The sequence below is a fragment of the Lepisma saccharinum genome, chromosome 6 (genome assembly GCF_977018435.1).
Source record: "Lepisma saccharinum chromosome 6, izLepSacc3.1, whole genome shotgun sequence".
NCBI lineage: Eukaryota > Metazoa > Arthropoda > Insecta > Zygentoma > Lepismatidae > Lepisma > Lepisma saccharinum.
The window spans coordinates 43,969,515-43,995,393 of record NC_139234.1 but is presented as its reverse complement, the minus strand read 5'-3'; the positions used below and the strand labels follow the sequence as shown (position 1 = coordinate 43,995,393).

At 38.5% G+C, this 25,879-nt stretch overlaps 1 protein-coding gene across 4 annotated transcripts in view; it reads left to right on the top strand.

Annotated features, from left to right (window-relative positions):
• sev (receptor protein-tyrosine kinase sevenless) overlaps positions 1-25,879 on the top strand; it is a 157,334-nt gene that overhangs the window by 57,863 nt on the left and 73,592 nt on the right. For 2 of the 4 annotated variants that reach the window (XM_083123833.1, XM_083123832.1), the window contains exons 3-6: positions 13,567-13,626; positions 14,020-14,113; positions 18,996-19,216; positions 21,222-21,458. In XM_083123833.1, coding sequence (XP_082979959.1) covers positions 13,567-13,626; positions 14,020-14,113; positions 18,996-19,216; positions 21,222-21,458 — 612 coding nt within the window. Of the gene's footprint in view, positions 1-13,566; positions 13,627-14,019; positions 14,114-15,443; positions 15,504-18,995; positions 19,217-21,221; positions 21,459-25,879 lie in introns of those variants that run through there. The other 2 variants (XM_083123834.1, XM_083123836.1) reach the window with 2 other exon arrangements.

The following is a 25,879-nucleotide window of genomic DNA, read 5'->3' as shown; positions in this document are numbered from 1 at the left end:
AAGAACGTCGAAGGAGAATAACCACTGTTGCTATTTTCCTTATAATTGTCAAAAGCATGGACTAGAAATTGGCTCGAAAGAAGAAATGATAACCAAAGTGTATTCAATATGCTTTTCAATGAACTATTAAACTGGCAGGTGAATAAGTACCACACCACTAGTGACTAGTCCAAGTCCAAGCAGCAAATCGAATGAATGAATCCTGTGATTATCTTCTGTATGAACATATATTAATTTATATTACTTTTTATCGAACAACACGCAAAAAAAATATTTTCAAAAAACAGGTTTTCCTTGCCAAACTCAGATTTTTCGCTCTGGTTGGTTGTTTGACTTGATTTGATTTTTGTTATTTAGCGTCGCTTTTATGCCACCTTTGGCTAATCGTGGCGATGAGGGTGAGTGGTAATATGATGAAATTGATAAAAGGGCATCACAAAGAACACACATGACAAGGCCGAGATTCGAACCCGTAACCTGTGCTCTTATTGGTTGTTACCACAGCATCGAGAAGAGAAGCAAGCTGCAATTACAACACGGTCTAGTCGCCAAAACCAGTCTGACAGCCATCATTTCTAGCCTGGTAACCAGTTCAGCGCCAATTAGGATATTCCAGTAGGATATGTCGCTCCATACGATTCGGCCTTGTTACCTTTCTAAGTGATTGTAATCCGCATTTGCTTCTGTAATAACACGTGACCAGTGACGGCGATTGGGATCCAGGGCTGGAGGGGGGGGGGCAAGGTGCCAAAACTAGAAGGCCAAGGACAGTTTACTTTTCCTTGTGAGACAAGATTTAGCATAGTGCGGGAGCAAAAGTTGTAAAAAGTGGGGACAACTGCCCCCCTCGCCTCCCCTTATCACCGCCACTGCATGTGACGAAGAAAATATTACTTTATCGTTACTTTAAAAATAATACAATCATCCTTTTTTTGAAGAAATAAAGTCGTTTCGTGTTTCTGGTTTTAATGAAACAAAAAGTAGCATATTGCATAAATGTTCATTACAAACTTTAATGCAGGGTCGTTAAAGGTTCAGGAATTTTAAATAATTTCAATTCCGGTCCAGGAGAGAAAATCAGCAAGCGTAAATGGGTTCTGGACCGTAAAGAACCGTTTTATCTGTAAAGTATTTCAATTCGGTCCAGGCCCTAGTCATCACCAAAAGAACAGAACAAGTTCGAGGGAACTCAAAGCCAAGTTTGTACCATACATCGCACACCAATTTCTGTGTTATACAATCCCAGCATGTGTGGTGCTGTCCTTTGGGGCAGGGGTTTAGCCAGGATTTTTCCCTTGGGGGAGGGGGGGGGGTGTTGGAAACTTTTGGGGGAGGTGTAAGTTTGGGGATGTTAAGTGCATATTTTGGACCGTTTTTAAAATGTTCGCCCTAATTCAATTTGTTCATAGATTTTTCCAGAGATTAATCTCCCCTCCCTTTTCTTCACGTAACATTTCAGAAGAAAAAATATGTCAAATGCAGAAACAGATGGAAAATAGATTTTTGTGATAATGTTAACATTTCAGTCTAACGTTTCGAGTATTGCTTTCCAATAATGTTCAGTACTTGATTTAATCAATCGTTAGACAAAACACAAGAGATGACAATGAAAGACACAAAAATTTTAACATATTATTACCAGGAACATTTCATGAAATTCTTAACCTAGTTATAAATAAATTAGGAACACTTGGGCCAGGCACGTATCCAGGAATTCCTTTTGGGGGGACCTCAACACCATTTTTTAAGGGGTATAGTAAGAACCTCACAATTGTATGTTTAAGACCAGTGGTGGCAATTGGGTTCCAAAACAGGGGGGGGGGCGGAGGGCGGTGAAAGGAAAGTTTACTTTCTCTTGGTAGACAAGGCTTAACATTAAGAGGCCATAATGTTGAGGCAAAGAAATGGGGAGCAACTATCCCTTAAATTGTCGCCACTGTAAGGCTGTCATTTTAATCAGAACGTGAAATCGGAACATTTTTTAACACTCGACTCCTCTGTTTCCATGCATTAACATTGTGTGCTCGAACCATCTCAGTATGTGTGTTTGTCCATTTCTTCTCATCAGACATAAAAACATCTATGGTGTCTTTGAGTGTTTTTGCGAAGCTTTTACACATGCATGGGATGGACAATCCACTCGACAACGCGAGATTCAAATTGTGGGCTGCGAACTGGACGCAGACAGCTCTCGAATATTTCTCTCTGATTCGAGCCTGAACACCACTAACTTGTCTTGTCCTCCCATGTTTGCAGCTCTTATAAAAGCCGAAACCCACCAAATTGTTCAGATTCTGGCCTTAGCACTCACAAGGGTTCAAAAATGCCTGTCACAACATCCGCTGTCTTGTCATACGTATATCGGCACGAAACAAAGGCAGTCTTCTCGAATACAGCTGGATCACGAAACAATTAATGCACAATGAAAACCCTTCCGTTCCCAACACATCTAATGTTCGTCTCCCAGTATGATCAAATGCTTATTCATTTATCTCCAGTGACGTGCCCAAGGGAGGGTTGGTGAGGTCATAACTCCATTTGACCCAATATTCCTTTATGTTTTAAAAAAAGAAGAACGTCAAAGACTGACCACCAAAAATCAAGACTGACCACCAAAAATAGTATGCGTAACCCCTCTCCCTTCCGAAAATCCTGGGCACGCCACTCTTTATTTCGGACACATTTTTAAAATCAACTCACCAGAAGTTTTTATCATTCCGTATTGGAGATTGAAGTAAGATGCGTTCTTCCTGCAGGTTTGGATATGATCCTTTTGGATGCTGTCGTCTGCCTGCCTTCACACCTAACCTTAACAAGGCCCTAATTTTCCATCCTTGTGACTTGGATTTTCAAGACTTAGGAAGATTTCAGACCGAAGGGACACGCGATACATGTTGATTGGAATGGGCCAATCAACAGCAACGTTTCATACCGTAGCGACACAAAAGATCGCACAAACCTAATTTCGACTTGTGAAATCCTCAGGCGACACGGTGTGAAATCTCCCTTATTAGGCTTCAGTTTTCTGCTCTCTCCTATATTTTCTGTGCTTGTTCACTACACAGGCAACACCTTACGATTTGATATACACAGGACATGTACTATGTAGATATTTTAACGAAAAATCGGTTGAAGTCAAGGATGGCTAGGTGGCTCATTTGGTAGAGCCCTGATTCGGGTCCTGGTAGAGCCTGCAATTTCCGCCTAAAATGTCTACACATGCAACATCTTCTTGCTTTCTCTTCTCGACATTCATAAAATTTTCGGCTGTCTCTTTATGGCAGTTAAGTGTTAAGGCTTAAACAAAAATATTTTTTATACCATGAAATTCTCGGACTGCATATACAAAATTTAGTTCTGGCTAAATCATCAATCAAAACTATGATCTTCAGTTGATTTATGCAGCTTATTTCTGTTTTAATAAACCACTCCAATATCCGGTACTGCTGAAATATTCACTTGAGAGAGAGAGAGAGAGAGAGAGAGAGAGAGAGAGAGAGGGAGAAGGAGAGGGGGGCAGGCTTTGATCTCTTCGGCCCTCGACCCGAACTAGCACTACATGGCAGAGCACCCCAAATAATTTGCTTAAGAGGATCTAATGTATTACTTTGCTTATCTTGTAAAGTTTACTCTGAATTGTTCCACATGAATTTAACTTTAAATACACATTTGAAAAGTTCTAGACCATCAACGCTGGGGGCTGAGACCGCTAAACCATCAACTTTGGGGACAGGCTATGACCAGACACATCAAAACACATGACGGAGGTTATCTAAGTGACCCCCTCCGATTTCCATGAAACGTGGCAGGTGTATAGAGGGGCCAAAAGGAAGAAATACGTATTTTTTGTTTCGGCTAAAAAACGGGTTTAGGGGGCAAAACACCTCTCAAATGTCAAGATGAGGACAAATTGAAGTGGGGATCTGACCCCTGTGTCCCACTCCGATTCCTATGAAACTTGGCAAGTGTATAGAGGGGCCCAAAGCAAGAAATACGTGTTTTTTTGTTTCTGTTAAAAATCTGGTTTAGGGGGCACCCCCCCCTAAAATATCATAATGAGGACAAATTGAAGTGAGGATCAGACACCTGTGTCCCCTTTCGATTTCCATGAAACTTGGCAGGTGTACAGAGGAGCCAAAAGGAAGAAATACGTGTTTTTTTGTTTCGGCTAAAAAACGGGTTTTGGAGGCAAAACACCCCTCAAATGTCAAGATGAGGACAAATTGAAGTGGGGATTTGACCCCTGTGTCCCCTTTCGATTTCCATGAAACTTGGCAGGTGTACAGAGGAGCCAAAAGGAAGAAATACGTGTTTTTTTGTTACGGCTAAAAAACGGGTTTTGGAGGCAAAACACCCCTCAAATGTCAAGATGAGGACAAATTGAAGTTGGGATCTGACCCTGTGTCCCCGTCCGATTTCCATGAAACTTGGCAGCTGTATAGAGGAGCCAAAAGGAAGAAATACGTGTTTTTTGCTTCAACTAAAAAACTGGTTTAGGGGGCAACCCCCCCTCAAATGTCAAGATGAGGACAAATTGATGTGAGGACCTGACCCCTGTGTCCCCTTTCGATTTCCATGAAACTTGGCAGTTGTATAGAGGAGCCAAAAGTAAGAAATACGTGTTTTTTGCTTCAACTAAAAACGGGTTTAGGGGGCACCCCCCTCAAATATCAAGATGAGGACAAATTGAAGTGGGGATGTAACCCCTGTGTCCCCCCTCTGATTTCCATCAAACTTGGCAGGTGTAATGAGGCGCCCAAAGGAAGAAATACGTTTTTTTTTTTTGTTTCTGCTATAAAAACTGGTTTAGAGGGCACTCCCTCAAATATCAAGATGAGGACAAATTGAAGTGGGGATCTGATCCCTGTGTCCCCTTCCGATTTCCATGAAACTTGGCAGGTGTATAGAGGAGCCCAAAGGAAGAAATACGTGTTTTTTTTTTGTTTCTGCTAAAAACTGGTTTAAGTGGGGGCACCCCCTCAAATATCAAGATGAGGAAAAATTGAAGTGGGGATCTGACCCCTGTGTCCCCCTCCGATTTCCATGAAACTTGGCAGGTGTATAGAGGGGCCCAAAGGAAGAAATACGTGTTTTTTTGTTTCGGCTAACCATGCTCCGTTACCCTACTTTGGTCCATCTATTGTTATGCCCATGCCTATCCGGGAACAACGGTGTCTATGCATTCAGCATCTCTCTATAATTGCACTGCGTTGTGTGTTCCAATTATATGTGCGTGTTCTTCTTATGCCATATTTACGTGGTTTCGGGGTCAGATCCCCACTTCAATTTCTCCTCATCTTGACATTTGAGGGGGGGGGGGATTTTGTCCCTTAAAACCGTTTTTGGGCTGAAACAAAAAAAAAAAAACACGTATTTCTTCCTTTGGACCCCTCTATACACCTGCCAAGTTTCATGGAAGTCGGAGGGGACACAGGGGTCAGATCCCCACTTCAATTTGTCCTCATCTTGACATTTGAGGGGGTTTTGCCCCCTAAAACAGATTTTTAGCTGAAACAAAAAAAAACACGTATTTCTTCCTTTGGTTCCCTCTATACACCTGCCAAGTTTCATGGAAATCTGAGGGGGACACTTAGATAACCTCCCTTGTAAGTATATAATTATGAGTATTGTTAACATCAAGGCCGGATTAAGGTGGGCTGCAGAATTAGGCCCATTCCTGAAATAGGCCCAGATGAAAACAGACGAGAATTTTCCGAAAGCTGAACAGTTTTCTTTTGCTAAATTAACCTGAAAATAAACCTTAGAATGAAATTTGAAGTCCCAATTTCGGACTCCTAGACACAGCGTTACTTATTATACAGTTACTATTATTCTTTGCGCTGTGACGTAACTATAACGTCGTTGTGTTTATTGTTCACCGAAGATTTCAAGTTAATGCTATCAATTTTACGTTAAACAGTTTACATCTTGGCGATTGTTGCCATTTTATTATTGTTCGGTAAGTGCGACGTAGTAAATTTTTCACCTTGAAAGTTAGTTGTACAGAAAAAATCGACGGTATGCAGCATCAGGCCCAATTTCATCTTAATCCGGCCCTGAGAGTTTCAAAAGACGATGTGCATGAACTAGGGGAGTGGATGGGACGTTCGGGGCTACAAATGGCTCTTACATGACATTTAGAACGAGATCGTTGATATATTAGGGAGATCTGTTTTGCGCTCCGTAGTAGCAGATATTAAAAGTCGGGAATGTGAACAATTGACATTCTGCATTCGAACTGTGAATGAAAATTTTGATATTTTTGAGGAATTCATGGGCTTTTACGAGATTCCGAACACTGAGGCCAAAACTTAAAAGAGGGAGGGAGTGAGTCATTCATTAATTTATTTCAGTGATCAGAGCCCCCCCCCCAATAATTTTAACAAGTCGGCGCCCCTGGAATCACTATATCTTATAAAGCAACCAGAGGACACTGACTGATCACTAATCGACTGTATGAATTGTCACACTTACCTCTGAAATCTCATTAACCGATTCTTTGTAGAGATGAACCGAAAAATTGAATCCGCATATTTATATCCTCATTATATTCTAGAACGTTCCACAGATAAAACGATTCGTTACTATTGCCAGTAGTTGACTCCTTCTCTCATTCAAGAACGTACCCTCTCCCGCCTTCCAGAGATTAGAAATTACAACGAATCGCCCTATGTGTGTCGCTACCTTTGTTGTGCAGCTTCCGAATGCTGACAAGTCTCTACATAGTGCTCAAGTGCGCTGCGACAACACCAAAAGCGCAAGAAAAGTTTACGTGCAATATTATAAACTACAGGGTTATAGAACATTCTCCGTCTTGCCTCGATAATTGTCTATCTCCTTAAATCATCGTCACATTATTCAAAAAGCCAAAAACCTAATTTTATCTAGTGAAAAATAAAAATAAAAAAAAACGGGAGGGGGGGGGGCTCGAGCCACCTCAACCCCACCTTGGATACGTGCTATTAACAATAACAGGGTTATAGAACATTCTCCGTCTTGTCTCGATAATTATTTCTCCCAAATTATCATCACATTATTCAAGAAACCAACATCCTAATTTTATCTAGTGTAAACAGAAACATTTCGTGAAGGGGGGCTCGAGCCTCCTGATTCCCACCTTGGATACGTGCTATTGACAATAATAGGGTTATAGAAAACTCTCCGTCTTGTCTCGATAATTATTTCTCTCAGATTTATAAATATAGTATCTTCACATTATTCAAGACGCCAAAAATCTAATTTCATCTAGTGTAAATTGAGAATTTTCCTGAGGGGGGGGGGCGAGCCACCTCATCCCCACCTTGGATACGTGCTATTAACAATAACAGGGGTATAAAACATTCTCAGTCTTGCCTCGATAATGATTTCTCTCCTTAATTTATTTTCACATTTTTCAAGAAGCCAAAAAGCTAATTTTATCTAACGTGAACTGAAAAATTTCCTGGGGAGAGGGTCGAGCCTCCTGTGCCCCATCTTGGATACGTGCTATTATCAATAACAGGGTTACGGAACTTTCTCCGTCTTGCCTCGATAATTATTCCTCTCCTTAAATTATTGTCACATTATTTTATTTCACACCACAAGAAACAAAAAAAACTCATTTTATCTAGTGTAAACCTAGTGTAAGCCCCCTCTGGATACGTGCCTGACTTGGGCAATATTTTTTAACTGTATTTGTATGTTTCTTGTCATAGGTGTAACTTGGAGTTTATCTTGGGGGATGCCCAATTCATCGACGAAATATCAGTGACAATGCATTCCATGGGTGTGTGCACGCTTGCTGGTCTGAAGTAGTAGTAATAATCACAGATATACGTAATACATATGACTCTGAAATAAATTATAACACTGCGAGCAAGAAAATTTTCAGAACTATTTCTTTGCAAACTGATAATGTACGTATATTATTAATTAAACATAGCAACAATACTTTCATTTCACAGTAATGTTTACTCTTTACAATTTTGCTTTGCTCGTTCAGCAGCCTCTTTACCTCAGCACATGCCCCCTATCCCCTCCTGTTCTAGCTTCATTTAGAAAATATGCATACATAGCTATAATTTTAATAGTTCTATATTGCGAGTGAGATCCAAATTCTGCTGGTGTTTTCAAATCTGCTTAAACAATGCTTCACAAACTGAATAAAGTAATGAAACTCTCTGCATATTTAGAGCATGGCCATGAAGTCTTTAAATTATAGTGGGAAGTTGGGAAGGACATTAGATAGATACGTGATATTGCTTTCGAATGAAATCGGTCAAGAAATTTCATATTTGAGTCTTATACCCTTACCTTACAAAACTTTGGAAAATACGCTTGGCGCTGTTGAGAGTTTAGCTTTCAAATACTAAAAGAGAGACTCTAGGGAATTGGGAGTCATGTACCTCTTTGCCTTAAAAGAAAATTACATTACATTTGCAAATAAACACATGGCATGTTAGCTGCAAAGGGAAGGCAAGGAATTTTCACTTCTAATTTATATTCACGTTATATTCAATTATTTAAAAATTGAATAGGTCCCGGGTTCGATCCCCGGCCGGTTCAAATCCGGGAACTTTTCTAACGATGGAAGCGGCCCCGGCGCCCACCCAGCGTCGAATAACATGGGTACCTGGGGGAAACCCTAGGGGGTAAAGGCGGTCAGGGGCGTGATGCTGATCACATCACTCCCACTCACGACCGGATCAAGAAAGTGTGGGGCGCAGAGGCGAAGATATAGTACAAGCAATGCAAGCACTGCTTGCATAATTCGAATATCATTTAATGTACTTAATGTTCTAACCGTATTTAGTTTCCATTGCACTCGATTTCGCGAAAAAATGCGGCCGCAAACTCCCCCAGCAGCTCTGTAGCAAGCACCAGCCTCAATGCTTGCAGCCGTTCTGCGGGAAAATAAGGCCTCCGAAGGAGTCACATGGCGAAGCGTGAAATTTTGGTGGAACCCGTCCACAAAGCTTCTACAAAAAGCTGTGCTTTCCGAGCTTGCGTGATTCCCGAAAATAGCCGAGTTCAACCGAAAGCAGAAGGATTCATCTATGGGTACGTTGCCAGCAAAAAACTAGTAACGAATATTTGTCTTCATGAACACGTAAACAAGATCGCAAATATAATAATAATTGTTAGTCATAAAATAACTAAAAGAAGTTATTATCACTGTTCTAAATTCCATATATATCATATTATATTACAAATTATTTTAGATTTCGCGAAATATAAAACGCGTAAAAAAAGTTGACATTGGGAGTTGGGGCAGTGGAATTTCTGCACCCCCGTGAAGAGTTTTCTCAGGGAGGGAGGGAAGATTGGACGGACCTTGGTCCCGCACCCTGCTTCCTGGTCGGTCCAGCTCAAATTACGCCAGAAGTGATGACCACTACCAGTGTTTGCAACTGCCAAATTATTTACGCAGTAATTCAAGTGAGCTCTTTCACAAATTTTACAATCAATAAATTGACTGCTTTTGAATAAAACTTGGGGTGAAAATAAAGCTATCTGAGAAAGAACTATCTACTGATATTTGTACATGGCATAGAAGTAAATCGTATACATTCTGCATTTTATGAGCACAAGAATATGTTTTAATGATTGATTGATTGATTTGTTGTTTTAAGTCCACTTTATGCACAGTAAGGCTAATCGGGACTGGACCTACAGTTTAAAATGGGATCTGAAACACTTGTGCCTCCACCGGGTATCGAACCCAGAACCCCTTGATTACAAGGCGACGACACTACCACTGCGCCATCGGGGAGGCCCGAATATGTTTTAAGTTCTATTATTATGACGCAAGTGGTGTTCCCAGGGTCTTTTTACGGTCCCCATTTTGTCATCTTTTCCTTCCTTTGACGTTTTTTCTTAGATATACTGGGCCAAAAGGGGGTTATGTCTACCATCCACCCCCCCCCCCTTCACCCCGGGCACGCCATTGAATGACACTTTATTACTTAAATATTAATGTACATACTCGTTCTGCTGAAATGATTCTGATTCCTCCGCGTAATTTTTATCTCCAAACTGATATATCTTTCCTTTGTGACGGATAAAATTAAGGAAATAGGTTGGTATCACTTTCTGTTGTTTCAGAGATTTTCAATTTGATCTTGTGTGGATGCTTGTATTTGCAGTTGTGGAAAGCGCGTGGGATAGTGTGAGTGTTTGTTGCTTCGTGTTTTGTGCTGTGAATTTATCGGAATGAACGCGTATTTAGGAACGGTTGATTGAAGTGCGGGTGTATTATTGAGCAATTGAAAATTGCTTCGTTTAGCTCGAGAGAGATAAGTGTTAAAATGAAAATCGTGGAAGGGGGTCGACCAACACCAAGAGTTTGAAATTTATTGTGGTGAGTACATCGTCTATGCATGTGTTTCTTTGCTTTGAAATGAATTTTTTATTGTTTGTGTTTAACTTTTTATTTAGTGTTTAAGTTACTCCAATGCGGTTTTAGGGTGCCCAAAAATACTAAATTACATCATGCAGCGTAAAATAAACAAATGATTCCCATTTTTTTTTTATCTAAATCGGTTTGGTCACCGTTTGACCATATTAAATAATAATGAACAAATAAAGGTACTAATAAGTAAGTAAGAAATTCCGTCTCCCTTTAGTCGTATGCGGAAAGTTCGCATATGCAAAACGTTTAATATCATATGAATAACGTTACCTGGATTTTTTTAAAAAAGTAAATGTGACGTTTGCGGATCATATGGTTTATTTTTAGTACAGTCACTTTATTACGATATTTTGACAAATCCAGCGACTGGGTAAATGAGGCTATAAACCTTGAATCTTTCCCCTCGGCATGTCGTTGTACTACATGTTTTGTTGTACTGAAACATTGCTTGCCTCCTTCGTAAGACTACGCTTCGCTACTGGTGGGGCGTTACCCCCACACCCCCTATACGCCTTCATGGCGTGGTGCTATGCACAAGGGAGCACTTTACTTTTTTTTTTTTTTTTACTTTTTGAATAGCATTTATTTCACTTTCCAACACAAAGAGCACAATGAACCAAACAAAATTTTTCTCTCCATGTTTTCCAGCAGGCAGTGAGTGGCAAGTGCTATCATGTCCCCACTGGTGCGCCTATGGTCAGATATAAATTTGGCACTTAATGTAAATTAAATTTCTTTTTATATTTAATTCCTTATACTTCCTTTGTTTCCTCTGGAAAGTTGGAAAACATTTAATATGTCATTATGTCAGGGAACCGACTAGATAAAATGAGGAATACAACTTTACTAAATCTATATCTTTGCAAACTGACAATAACTTTAATTTAAAATACCCTCCCTCCCCTTTCCATTTTACAACTCTCTCTCTCTCTCTCTCTCATATATAATTTCTTTTACAAAGGTAAGAACTCTTAGAACCACAAAAATGGTCACATACATCAACTAAAGGTAAGAACTCTTAGAGCCACAAAAATGGTCACATACATCAACTATACTGTAGACGTGAATGAATCACTTAGGTTCTTCATGAAATACCTACTGTTTTATATCGAATACTCAGTCAGTAAATTTTATTATGGTACTTTATGATTATCCGTTGGAAGAAATTATACCTACATATAGTGTCACTGCTTTCCTACTCTTCTACTCACCACTTTCAGTTTCTTTCTGTCTGGTTTCATTTTCTCTATCTTCTTCAGCCTGTTTTGCATTAAAGTTTCAGACATTTGTTACATTAAGCAGAACGACAACACACAAACTGAGATGCTACACAGACTGACCTAAGGCCTAAGGCATTTGACTGTTCTCTTCTCTACCACTTCAAAATCATCCATCATGCCCAAGTTACAGAAAATAGTGTTGCTAACCATAGTAACACATTTCACTACAAGGAGTCAAACATGTATCTTTGAATTTCTTACCTTACTTTTATCGTACATTTTTCACATGGAAGAATCGAAAGGAAAATGCAACAAAATGTAAATTTCATTGACTCATGGGTTGAATTTACAAATCTGTAATGTGTTTAAAAAATATTTAGGTATTCAAATGCTGAACTGTCGACACTGTGTGACATATGTGCTCCCTGGAAGGAGTGCGAGAGATCAGTTTGACATTTTTCAGATGGCAGTGTCCCTTCCCTAGAGCTGACCGAAGCCTTGTCTTCCAGGAAATTACCATGTTGCACAATCCACCCTCCTTCCTTGACACTGGTTTTAGTTGATCGAAAGGTCCATTGGACTTCACTTCTTGTAGACCTACAGATGATTCCTTTCTGTTAATGTTGAAGTATTGTTATTCTATTGTTTATTGTTGATAAAAGAATCCCCTTTTCTGCTTGGGAGGGTGTTCGTCGAAATTTGGGGGGGTGTTAGGGGTGTGTGGATAAATCACTGCTTTGGGAGCAAAACTAAGGTGTGGCTCATTTGCTCATGTTAACCAATTCAGACCTGTAACAAACTTGACCCAGATGTTGTCATGCTACTTTAATCCCCGAGGTGGTGCATGAGTGGATTGGACCTGATGCTCAAACAAAATTAATCATCATGTGGCCATTCGAGGCCACCCATCATCAGTACCTTTAAGCATCCTCTTATCACCTCATTGTGACATATGTTCTATTATTGGAACCATGGGTACAAGAATTTCGTGTCACATTTTTTTTGTTGGGTTTTTCCACCCATGGTGCTACACCTTCCGTAACTTTCTGTGCTGAAATGACAATTTGTTTTCATGCTGTCTCAGGAGTTGTCACATGGTTTTTGGACTAATGTAGTACTAGTGTCATATTTCTTTCAAAATATGTTTTTGGTTGGGTGAATGTAGAATCAGATGTGGTTTTTCCAGGGAGTTTTCCTGTGTCCTGTCATCCCCATGTTATGTGAAAAATTGAGAATTTTCAGGGCATTTATTTGCTATTGTATTTACACATTCTAAAACTCAAAAGAATAATTTGCATCATATTTTTCTGTTTGGTAAGACTTTAGAGATTGTGGGACAACTATTGTGGAAAATGTAAGTTCTTCAGGAACAGCAGGACCTGCCAGAGCAGCTTTTTCATTGGGCGATGCATAGTCAATGTCAAGTTCCATTGCTGCTGGCTTCTTGCTTTCGAGACCAAAGTCTGCTGCTTCTTCTTTTCAAGTAGCTTTCCACTTGCCCTCACAATGGTGAGCCAACACTGAAATGTTTCGGACTCCCACCAGGAAACAAACCCAGGACCACTTGCACCAAAGGCAAGAGTGCTAACCATTTGGCTACGCAGTAGCCCCAGGTGGAGAATTAGGCTTATGTAATATCTCTGAGGAGCATGGGCCTCTCTTTGTTGTCAAGAGTGGTCGCATGACAGCTTTGGGACCCTCTTAGCATGCAGGTACCACAGAGTCATTATATCCACCATGGGCTCCATACATCAGAATTTTGGCAGTAGGTGGATAGTAATAAAATCAGCCACACATTACTTCACATGGCTCCATAAATATTTTTTCTTAGTGTTACTTATAATAAATTCAATGTCAAGTCCTTACCATTACTTTTGTATTTCTTTGTGATTTTTGCTATCTGTGTTCTGTGCTTTGAATACAACATACCTAATTTTATTATTTCCATTTTTCCAGTGTTCTCGTGGCTGCAATGTGTGGAACAAGGCTTTGGAATCCAGTTGCCAGAATGTCTGTGTAAGTAGCCTATATTTATTCATTTCTCCTTTTGCATAAAGCTGACTTGATTTTAGAATATAGTTTTAAAATGTATTATCTGCATTGCTGATAGACATTTTCTACAAAATTTCTTGGCACATTTAATTTGTTTTAATACGAGGCAAATGAATGTTAATTTTGATTGTTAGGTATTGGGGAATTTTTAGTAAGCCCAAGACTAGTTATTTCTTGATCTAGACTCTGAGTAAACTATATCTACAAGCCTGGCATATTTTGAAAAGTGTGAAAATGGGCAACTTCCATATTAAACACACAAGTGCCTTGCGTTAAACACTTGAATGGAAAGATAAATAAATTTTTGTCTTTTCATTTTGATGTTCATTAACTTTTCTTATATTGTTTCTTTTCCAGAATGGAACAACAAAATATCTCTTACCAACCAAAGATCTCTACTGTGTTATGGGGTGTAATTATGCGGTGACAATGTATGTTCACAAAGTCAGGGGTAAGCAAAAAGCTATAGTCTATTAAAACCATAGAGTTTCTTTAGTATCATAATTCGTAAAACATTCACTTTCAGTAATTGAATAAGTCTGTATGTATAAACTTAGTAGCTGTAGATAACTTAATGCTATTAATACACAGGCACAAATTTGTATGGAAGCTTAGGTCTAACATTGTGGATGCTTTCAAGATTTATCCAGATTTTATTCACAATATTCAAAGAACTTTATGTGATTTTTTTTTGTAAATTTTCATGATCCTTGTTGCATGTGTTAGGTCAATTTGCATTGGATAGTTAGTAGTTTCTCATAGTTTCGCTAACATTCCAGTATGTCATTCTTTCATTTCGTGGACCCTTTTTCCTTCATCGTGGGGTAGATGCCCAGAGGTTGAAGCTCTCTGTCTTCCTAAGCTCCCATTTAATCTGGGTATGTTAATGCTAAACACCCGAAAGTTTAATTGAGCGGCTCGGGAGTAAAGCTTGACAAAAAATGGAGGTTAAAGTTTGTCCATTACATTGTGGCTTAAGGGTTACCCAGATGTTCCCGTGTATTACTGACTGTCCCCAGCTTCATTCACCATTGTACAGCAACTGAATTCAATGTTAACTCAGTTTTGAATGGAGTATGGGTTATCAAGTTTTACTCCCAAGCCACTCAATTCATATGCCTGTTCATCTGTCTAGTTAACTATCCATGTGCAAGCAGGCCCCCTCTGATGGTGTGGTGCTGGTAGTAGTGCTGCCACCTTGCAATTAAGGGGTCCCAGGTTCTATCCCTGGTGGAGACACATACCACAATGGCAGTGGCGTGCCCAGGATTTTCGAAAGGGAAGGGTTATGTATACTTTTCCTTAAGTCAGCTCTCATTTTGGCATATTTTCCTACTTTTGACGTTTTTTTTATTAGGAATACTGGGCGAAAGGGGGGGGGGTTATAACCCCCATCAACCCCCCCTTGGGCATGCCACTGCACAATGGTACAGATCCCACTTTAAACTGTAGCTCAAGTCCTGATGAGCCTTTTTGAGCATAAAGTGAGCTTAAAGGCAAACTTTGACTTTTTGACACATGTAAGTAACTTGAAGATTAGGCACACACAGGAGATGTGCTAGGTAGAAATTTTCAGCGATCAGGACTCGAACCCGTGTCTCTGGCATACCGTGCCATTGCTCTACCACTGAGCTACCGAGTCAGCCCAGCCTCGGCTGATTTTTAGCTCTCGCTGTTTTACCTGTGTGGAATCGTCTCTGCCAGTGCTAGTGCAATGGGATCTGTTGCTTTTGCAACACTGTAGACTTCGATGTTGCCTGGTTTCTCACAGCACTGGCAGAGATGATTCCACACAGGTAAAACAGTATGAGCGAAAAATCAGGCGAGGCCAGTGTGGCTCGGTATGTATACAAAATTAATTACATGAGAATGCATTTTCAATCAACTAAATGAAACTATTTTTGATTGGAAGGATTATGAAAGTAAAAGTGAAGAGCTATTAGGCACGATGCAAGCAAGCATTACTATAATTATATACACTGGAATGCTGTTGTGGTTATGAAGTTCCTGAAGGCACAAATTAAAGCTTTCAAATTTTATTTGAGCCAAACAGGAACAATACAAACACTTCAATAAAAACTGGTATGCAACTTTAGTACGGATGGCTCCAAAAGTACACAAAAACACTTGGGATAAAAAAATGTAACAGATTTTAATGGAGAGCCATTTTCTTATGAAAAGTAATTGTAGTGAATCTAAACAGAATTTAATCAATGTTCTTTCATATGTCGTACATGATTCAGGGTATGAAAAGTAAAATTCAATAGAAGAAATGTGTGTCGTGGGGAGGGACAAACATCCAGAAGCTATTTGAATAAAAAATAATGATGATTATGCTTATGCATAAATATAGTCAGTGCAGTGCTTTTGTCTGGGAAGAAAAAAGTACATGTAAATGTAATACATGTTATATGAAAATGCACATCTATTTTGCTATCAGATTTTGCTAGATGTTCGGATTGAATATACATTGAAACCTCTATTTTACATTTTTCAAGGGACCAAGTTGAAAGAACTTAAAATGCAGGAAAATGTAAAATTGGGGAATTTTTTATAGTATTTAGCTTTATTGGTACCATGAATATTGAATGTATAATGCAGGAATATGTAAAACTGTGGAACATAAAATCGGGGTTTCACTGTATTATCTTTTGTAAATATTCTGAATAAATTTAAATTGTTCAAATGTCAACATCGATATTGGTTCAAAGTCGTATCCGCTCAACCCCAGTTTGTACTTTCCTTGTGATTTTGTTCACCTGATAAATTGTTATCTGCTCTAATCATGTTCTCTGTAACATATTTATGTCTTAAGAAAATTTTATTTTTGTTTATTATGATAAGAGGTAAACTGGATTAGAGCTGTACCAGATGGTGTTACATGTATGTTCAGTTCATGTAAAAAGATATATCATAAATTTTAACTCTTGTGCTCTGTTGATATTTTCCTGTGAAATAATTTTATGTTTCTTAAAGGTGCATAGTGTATTTGCTGTACTTAAACTACAAAACAATAAAATCATATATGTTATGCAAAGAAGTGCCACATTTCTTGTATTTGGAACGTTTTGATACACACACAATATAATTTTATCAAGCTATAAATTTGATATTTGCAAGTAACTATGTTTTTTTGTGGTGTGCTTTCTTATCAGTTCTTCTTCCTTCTCATGTTCAGCATCTATGCTTCACAATTAGATACCTAGTCTTACAACATTGGTCCATAAGCTTGTTTTTATGCCTATCTTGTGTGTGATTTTTTAAAAAAGAAATGTTAGTGAAGGTAAAACTACCCCTGTACAGCGCAACATGCCATGGTGGCATATAGGGAGATGCGGGGGTAGGTTCCAATACTTCCATGCTCTTGTCCTTTTTTGTGGAGGTAATGTGACTGCACCATGCTCCAACTATTTGTTACCCCCAGGTCCCCATTTATTAGAGGCTAAGTGAACCACAGAGCTGCTGGAGCATCAGCAACATTGCTGGAAAAAATCACCTGAATCCCCCGTTCTCAGGATTCAAACCTAGCAGTCACGGACTGGACCATCTAGGCTACAGAATGTACATGTTGCCAGCAGTTTTTATTTTTGTGTAAGACTCCGATTTTAATGTTCCTTACTTGTATCTAAGAAATGGAAATTCAATATCTAAAATAATAGAATCGTTACTTGCAACAAATATCAGTTACATGGCTTAACAAGTTTTCGATTTAAAACATCTCCCACTAAAGATTCATTGATTGAGTTAGGTTTTAAGTCCACCTTGTGCTCAGAAAGGCTAAATGAGATGGGACCTGCAGTTTAAAGTAGAATCTGAACCAGCCTCCACAGGACCCCTTTATTGAAAGGCACTACCATTTTGCCTTTGGCTCCCACTCAAGAAACACAGTGCATGTTTACATAACATATATGATTTATTTCTTTAGAGGTACTAATACTGTGTTCCATTTAGTGATTTAAATACTAGGATTTAGGCTTTCTGCTAGAAAACCTCATTCAAAACAACTGCATTTCTTCAACTGGCTCTACTTTACAGTTGCATGAGTCAGTAAACTGTTATAACAGAGCCAAAAGTTTTTTTTTATTTTTTTTAAATAAACACATGCATTTAAAGTGAACTGTAATTTTGAAGGCCATGTTGAAACAGTGGTATTGTGTTTAACAAGTGTCCAAATCACCAATATCACAGGAATTTCTACAGGTAAAGACTCAATTTTTTGGTTGAGAAAGAAATGAAATACTGTAGTTTCAAATTGTTATAAAATCAAATTTTTCATCAATGCAACAAAAAAGTCATGATTTGACTAAGTGCGAAAATTTGACATTTTGTCATGTCACGTGATGGATCCATTTACAGATTAAAACCTTATGTAATAGATTATAAGGTGGGTTAAGATGAATAAAGTATTCAAATAGACAACAGAAATTATTAATGTCAATGGCTGTTGAAAATTGTCTTAAAGAAGTTATGCACTTGGTTTACTAAAATTTTGAGTGATGAAATATTGCATGGAACAGATTGTACATACTTTCCTTCATATTCTTACTGACTGTATGTTGAGCTAGTGACCAGTTAGCAATTCTTTGTTATAATTTACAACGATAAGTTGCAGATATAGTTGTTACTATACATTGACATTGTTTATGTATTTTGTGTTTTCTTATTTTATCTCTTTTATGCCTTTTTAGACAAATTGAGACATTGAGGATGAATGATGATTAGATGAAATTGATGAAGGAACACTTACCCAGGCCAGGACTCGAATCTTGAACTTTCAGTGACAAGGCCCTGCTTGGCCAGTGAGGGGGTAATTTTGTATGCAAATACACTTCTCTTTTCTTTATTATTCTATGAGTCCCACACCGTGGCCGTGCGGTCTAACGAATCATGCTTTGGGCTCTGGATACGGGACGCATGCAGGTTTGAGTCTCCTAGAGGAAGCATAACAACTTTTCTCCTGAGATTTCAGCCTTTGTATGGGATCGATAGCCACCCACCATCGTGAGAAAATTGGGGAGTTACGGATGAGCAGCATAACCCGGTCATGGAAACCTACAACAATGACTCGAGGTTCGTTGTGCTGACCACGTGTCACCCTGTGACGGTTTGGATGATCTCCCACCTCTGGTGTGAGTGAGGCTGGCAGTCTGTAGGTAGGCCCTGGCCTGCACTGGCTGCTGCACCTCGGGTTATTTATTCTATGAATCCCATACTCTACATCTTTTTACGTTAGTGTAGATTCAGTGCTATTAAAGACTATGCAATTATAATATAGCATTGTCATTTTTTAATGAAACCATTACTTGATCAATATAATTGAATACTTGTTACAGATGAAATGGGAATTCCTCCTGCACCAGCGTTAGTAGCAGATACCCTAACTGCCACGTCACTTAGCCTGGAATGGGAAGATTCCAAGATAGCAAACGTTAGTTACATGGTTCAGTGGAGCTATGAAGAACTGCCAGGTGCATGGCAATATTATAGAAACCAAGCATGGAGCCCAGACACTAGCCGGCATTTGGAACATCTGAAACCATACACCAAATATAGGGTGAGTATTTCCTTATAGGAGGGAGATGAAAATCTTAAAACTCCCAACAAAAATTACAGGGCAAACAGCTGAGGTTTACATGAGGTATTGACTGTTATTTACAAAATGACCTCAAGGCTGCAACACATCAAGTGAGCTTCACAACACCATTTTTGTCATTTTATAGATGGCGCCTCCTGCATACACATGCACCAGTGAAGAGCAGTGGTTTCTTGCCCTCTGGAAGCCCAAAACTTATACACATTCTACGGCAAATGAATATTCAATGTGTCTAAGCATTCTTACCACCCCAGCAAGTTTACAGATAGATGAAAAAGATTGACACAATGGCCTCAGTCCACATGCAGATGGTTGAAAAGATCTTCACGGTGGCTCATAAGTGACTGCAGATAGATTCTAAATATTCTTCTTCTTGAGGTATACAGGCACTAACTCAGACTTGAAAATATACATGGATCAGCAATAGGTCTATGCTAAAGTGCAGCAAACTTGTGTAACTTTACATACAGAAATCTACTAGATAAAAAAAATAAAAAAATAAGGTTTTAATTTGACTGTCCCTCGTATATGTCTTAGAGGTGTTCACTATCTTGATCGCAACCCTCATGAGAACAAGGTTTAGTCATTAGGGTGAGGATGGGGTTGAGGGTGATGATGTGGCAAGTCATAAGGGTGAAGGTAAAGATGAGGGAAAACCTTGCGTGTGAGACACCTGGAACAGCCATACTGTTGTCATGAGCCACAGGCATCATGGCAGATCGACAGATTGAGCACGAAAATTTTAAATTTATTTTTCCTGAAATACTCAGACACGTCGAAGAGGTGTTCACCATCCAGAGGGAGACCCTCATGAGAGCAAATCTCACCTTCACCCTCTGGAAGACTTGTGAGGGTGATGGCAATGGCAGGGTAGACGATGAGGGTAAGGGCAAGGTCGAGTCATAAGGGTGAGGCTGTGCAGGGGTAAGGGTAAGGACAAGTTGTGAGGGTGAGGGATGTTGATTTAAAATGAACACCTGTGGTCTTTGACCATTTCACTAGGCCACTTAGTGGATCCACAACTTAAGGTTACACTGAAACTTTGTACTGTCATATTCAAAATTTCCTCTCCATTCGAAAGATCCCTATGATATTCCAAATTCTGAAAAATTACATGTTTATAATTTCTTCTGGACCATTCATGTGAATCTTCATATGGTTTGCTTTTGCTGTTGTCTAGATATGTTATAGCCTTGTGACAATTTTATCTCTTCATCAAACATCTTTTTGAAAGGAATTTATACAAACGACTTCTCTTACCACAAGACAAGGCCTTTCACACAATAATTTCTGTGAATATACTTAGATATTCTTCTCTATGTGTGTGGTTAAATTATTTTCTACCCTGTGTTTGCTGAACCTCAATAACTGCTAATTTAAAGAATTATGCAACGTGAAAAAGTATTAAAAACTTTTAATGTGTTTCAACACAGCTTCATACAATATAGAGAGAACCTTTTAATATCTCTTGACTTTCTCCATTTGCTTCACATCACAACAGCATATCCTTCTACCAGAAGTGTGTGGAGGGAAGGGGTGTAAATAACTGCTTTTTTTTTATTTGAGTCAATTCTGTATTTTTTAAAATCTTTACATAGTCATTATTTCAAGGTGAAACTTGGGCCAACTGACTCCAATTTTTGTGTAATTTCAGCATTTAATTATTTACATGAAAACCTCTGTACTTGTATTGCTTGTTTTAGTTAGTTGGAATCCATTAAATTCACTGCCTTCATTGTCTGAGTGCCTGTGAAACAACCTGCATCCTCAGACAATTAAGCCTTTAAAATTAATGGGTTTCAACTAAGTTAAGCAATATAGATACAGAGCTTTTTATGTATTTTTAAACCATGTTTTCCATGCAACACCATATTTTCATTGTTTGTTTTTGCATTGGTATTTTAGTTTGTTTTACTATGTAAATTGGTTAAATTGTTGCAGTAATGCAAATTTTCTTCTTTTTCAGTTTCGGATTGCTATCCTCGTTGCTCAGCAAAATGAGCCTATTTTTTCGGAGCCAAGCGTGGTGATCAGCACTTTGGCAACTGGGGTACCTTGTTCTGCTCCTAAGATTGTCAGGGCTACAGCGATTGATTCAACTCGGATATCTGTGTCTTGGGAACCTGGTCTTTTTCCTAATGGGCCTGTGCTGTCTTATTTGTTACAGATCAGTGAGCTACCAAAGGGGTACTCTGCTGTGAAGGTGTGAATGTAATAATAGTAATTTTTTGTGCCAATGTAGCTAATGTATTTGAAACAGATTTCTGGCAATAATATGGTGTTATAATCACAAATAAGCTGTGTATGGTGATTTCATAATTATCAGTTCAGCTTAAATTTTAGGGATGGGACATAATTGATACTGTACTGGTATCTAATATATTTATTAATAGCCTGTAATTTAGTGCAAAATTCTGCCATTTTGTTTGTGTTTTTATGGACATCAACATATAATTCATGTGCCCCAGTTTGGTAACAGTAGTGCCTAAATATGTAGTTTCATTTTCAAAACAAAACCATTGCAATCATCTAGTTACATACATTAATTAAGGAGGTTAACAAATCTTTCATGTTATGATTATTATCAATATTTTCAGTTTTGTATCCTAGCGGTAGAATATCGGTTATTGGTATATTTACCAGTTCAAATTTACCAAAGCAATACAAAACATGAAAGTGTATGTGAATCTAGTATATCTACAGGGTGGTGAGAAAGTAACTCCTTATTGAAGAATAATTATAATTTTTGTAAATATAGTCGCATTTATATGAAACAAAATGTATTGTGATCCCTGAAGTGGTAGAATGTAATTCCTAATTTGTGCATTCTCCTCATGGTAACAAGAGCAGCCCATAATGGCCTGATGTCTGACACTGCATGAGCATGCCCATCTGGCATCCCATTACTATGTGTGGCAGTCAGTGGGTACAGGTGGCAGGGTGTTTGTTCACAGACCTCGTGCTTTGTTGGATACCAAGACCATCTGAAACTGCCATTCCAAGTAGATGACTACAGGACTTCTACATATTCTGAACTACCTGCAAATTTTCCGTCAATCTGTATGTTGAGGGACAACAGCTTATGCAAGTATCTAACGCAGATCCTGTAGTCGTCAGCTTGCAATTGCAGTTTTGGATGGTCTTGTCATCCAACGAAGCATGAGATCTGTGAACACCCCGCCACCATCTCTGTACCACAGACTGCCACACTTCGTAATGGAAAGCCAGCTGGGCATGCTCATGCAGTGCCAGACATTGGGCCAGTATGGGCTGCTCTTGTCACTCTGAGGAGAAAGCACAAATTAGCAATTTAATTCTACCACTTCAGGATCACTATATTATATATATATATATATATATATATATATATATATATATATATATATATATATATATATATACATATATATATACATACATATAAATGTTCGAATATAATTATTATTATTACATTTTATAGAAATGCATTTCTGACAAGCTGGGATGAATAAATAAATCCACCAAATGATGCTCTGTTACAACGATGCATCTCAACTTTACAGTTTTTTTTATAGATCAATCACAATCGATCAAATGATTCAAAATGAGAGAAATATTTTATGAGAGCTAAGAGTGAGGTGACCGTCTCCCCCCTCCTCCTCCCAAATTTTGAAAAATGAGATCATGCCTCTTCAACCTCCTCTAAAACTAAGGGATCACTCTTCCCAAACTAATATTAAATCATCCATGAACACAAGAATAATTGGCGATTTATCAGCCCCAACCGGACACGACGTCTAAAACTAATAGTAAAGCTGTAATGTGCATATCTACCTTGTATCTTTTTTTGTCCTTTAACAAAGAGGATAAAATTTAGTAAACGAAACGTAAGGAGAGTGAAAACTTACCAGTCTCTTGGTTCTATATCAGGCGATTGACTTCAGTACAGTGATGCTCTGATGTGACTGCTTTCAATATATACTTTTGCAAATTATTTCTAAATGAATATTAAATGCATAGTTCTATCCCTTGGTGTGGAAAGAAATCGAAACTCATCATTACACTTTCCAGAAAGTAACTGTCATAGATTAGAGAATGACTAACTGCCATCAACAGTCGTTCAAAGAAAAATATTCCCTTGCCACGTTCCCAGTGCCGAAACATGCCTGCTGAAACCAGTTACCTTACAAACAAAAGTCTAAAGTTGGATAGGAAAAGGGAGTTTAGCCCATGTATTTCCAGGAATATGCTATGTACTATGTCTGAGACACGTCCACCACTTGAGCGATGACCATTTTGACTGCGGAAGGTCTCTAAGGAGAGAAATGTCCACAAACACCAGGTGCCTCGTTGGCTACCGGGACCTCATTGGGGTTATTGTTACACGAGACCGCACCTATATGAACAAAGCCTGGTAGACTTCAAAAGAAAACTAAACAGAAGCAGCGAACTCCTACAATTTCAGGTTACCCTTGATTTGCAGAGACTTTATGCGAATCTTATCTGCTTATGGATCTTTGTCACGTACTTGCTGTTCACGGAAACTTGGGTCTACATTCATTTAACAAATGCACAAATATTTTTAATTTTTTTTTTTTTTTGAAAGCCAAAGGTAAGCTGGAAAAGTGGAACGAACATTTGAAAAGGAACAAGTGTTGGTTTTGGCTGCGCTTCTAGCAACTCAAATACAATGGTATTGGTGGAAAAATTTCAACCGATACTTACAGATGCATCGGTATCAGCTCAACCCTAGTTAAAACTTTGTTAACAAATGGATGAAAATCTTGCTGCAGGTGTTTGACCAATATGGCTGTGAATTAATTCTAAACTTGGAAGCATACATCATGTACACTTAATGATGGTCAGTTATATGAATTACTGTCCTAATATAATAGGAAAATATCTTGGATACTATTAGAGATGTGACAAATCCAATTTCCATTGTATGAATATCAGCCAAAAATAGCAAATTGAAAATGGTAAACTCTTGAAAAATTGATTCCAATATTCAATTTCTTACTTTCAAAATTATGTCCATAGGGGATATATTAATACAGTTTTGATCAAATTAAAGCAGTAAGGAAAAACCTAACAAATGTGGTTTCAAACTTCTGCTTTTCTTTTCAGCAACTGGGAAACCTTTCTTGTATTGCTTTCAAATTTCTTAACTTTTCCTTCTCATTAAAATGTGAAAACTATTTATACACCTGCATAAATATATCGGGATATTTTTGACAGAATTTTTTCAGCATTTTATTGTGGAATAATCACATATATCGTAATCTGTTAAATATCAATATTTGTGATAATTTTATCAGTTAATGAACCTCTTGTGCATCTGGTACTAGGAATATGAATACTGAAATAGGGACCGTGTAATTGTACGAGGCGTATTTTTTAAGTAAGAACCGTTTTGATATGTACAAAAAACAAATAAACTTTTTGTAACAATTTTATTGTTACATGAAAGACCACACTTTTATCTACTTTTCCACATAATTGCCACCAATATTAAGGCACTTATTATATCGAACAACAAGCTTTTGTATTCCGTCATCATAGAAGTTTGCCGCCCGAGTTGACAGCCACTGCAACATGGCTGTTTTGAGGCTATCGTCGTCATCGTGGCGCTGACCTCCGAGATGCTTCTTCAGTTGTAGAAACACGTTGTAATCACTGGGCGCTAGATCGGGGCTGTATGGAGGATGATCAAATTATTCCCAGCCAAATGATGTGATGAAATCTTGACAAGAAAAGTCGAGGTGCTACCTAAACGTTTGCTTTTGTGCGCCTCAGTTAACATTTTTGGTACCTATCGTGAGCACAATTTTCGATAGTTTAAGCGTTCGGTAACAATTTCGTTGATAACACTTCTTCAAACTTCAGGGAACTCCTCTGATAACGAAGAAATCGTGAAGCATCTGTTCTCTTTCACTTTTTCATCGACTTTCTGCACCAAATCGACAGTGATCACTGAGGGTTGCCCACTCTGTTCCTCGTCATGAACATTCTTTCGGCCATCTTTGAAAGCTCTTACCCATTTGCGTACCATTCCATCACTCATAATGTTTTGTCCATACACTTCACAAATCTGACGGTGAATTTCAACTGCTTTCACGCCTTTAGCTCTAAGAAAACGAATAACAGCATGTATTTCACAGTCGGCGGGATTCTCAATCATTGGAGGCATTTTAAATATGCAAAAGCAAATGTATACACAATCGATTGTTGCCGCAATGGCGTCTGTGGCTTGCCAACAGATGTAGGTACACAGTGCGCATGCACGGGACACCGACCGCAGCGCTGCAGCGGCGGAATTTCAAAATGGTACTTACTTTAAAAATACGCCTCGTAGTATATAGAGAAATATTTAGTAACAGAAGAGTTAACATTTGAGCCCTTCTAGCACACTGATCTAGGTGTTATGCATGGAAGGTTCTTGGAAGTTCTGTGTTATGGATTACAATTCTTGGTATGTTTTCTTTTAAGAAAGATGTTAGTCTTACTGAAGTGGTAACATTACTTACCCAGAGATATACTTGGGACAAGTTTGCAATGGTATGTGCATTGTGTTTATTTTAAAAACTGGATTGCAGTGGAATGCAGAAAATTAGATTCAATTTATTTGGGAAGAAGTTTGCCGTC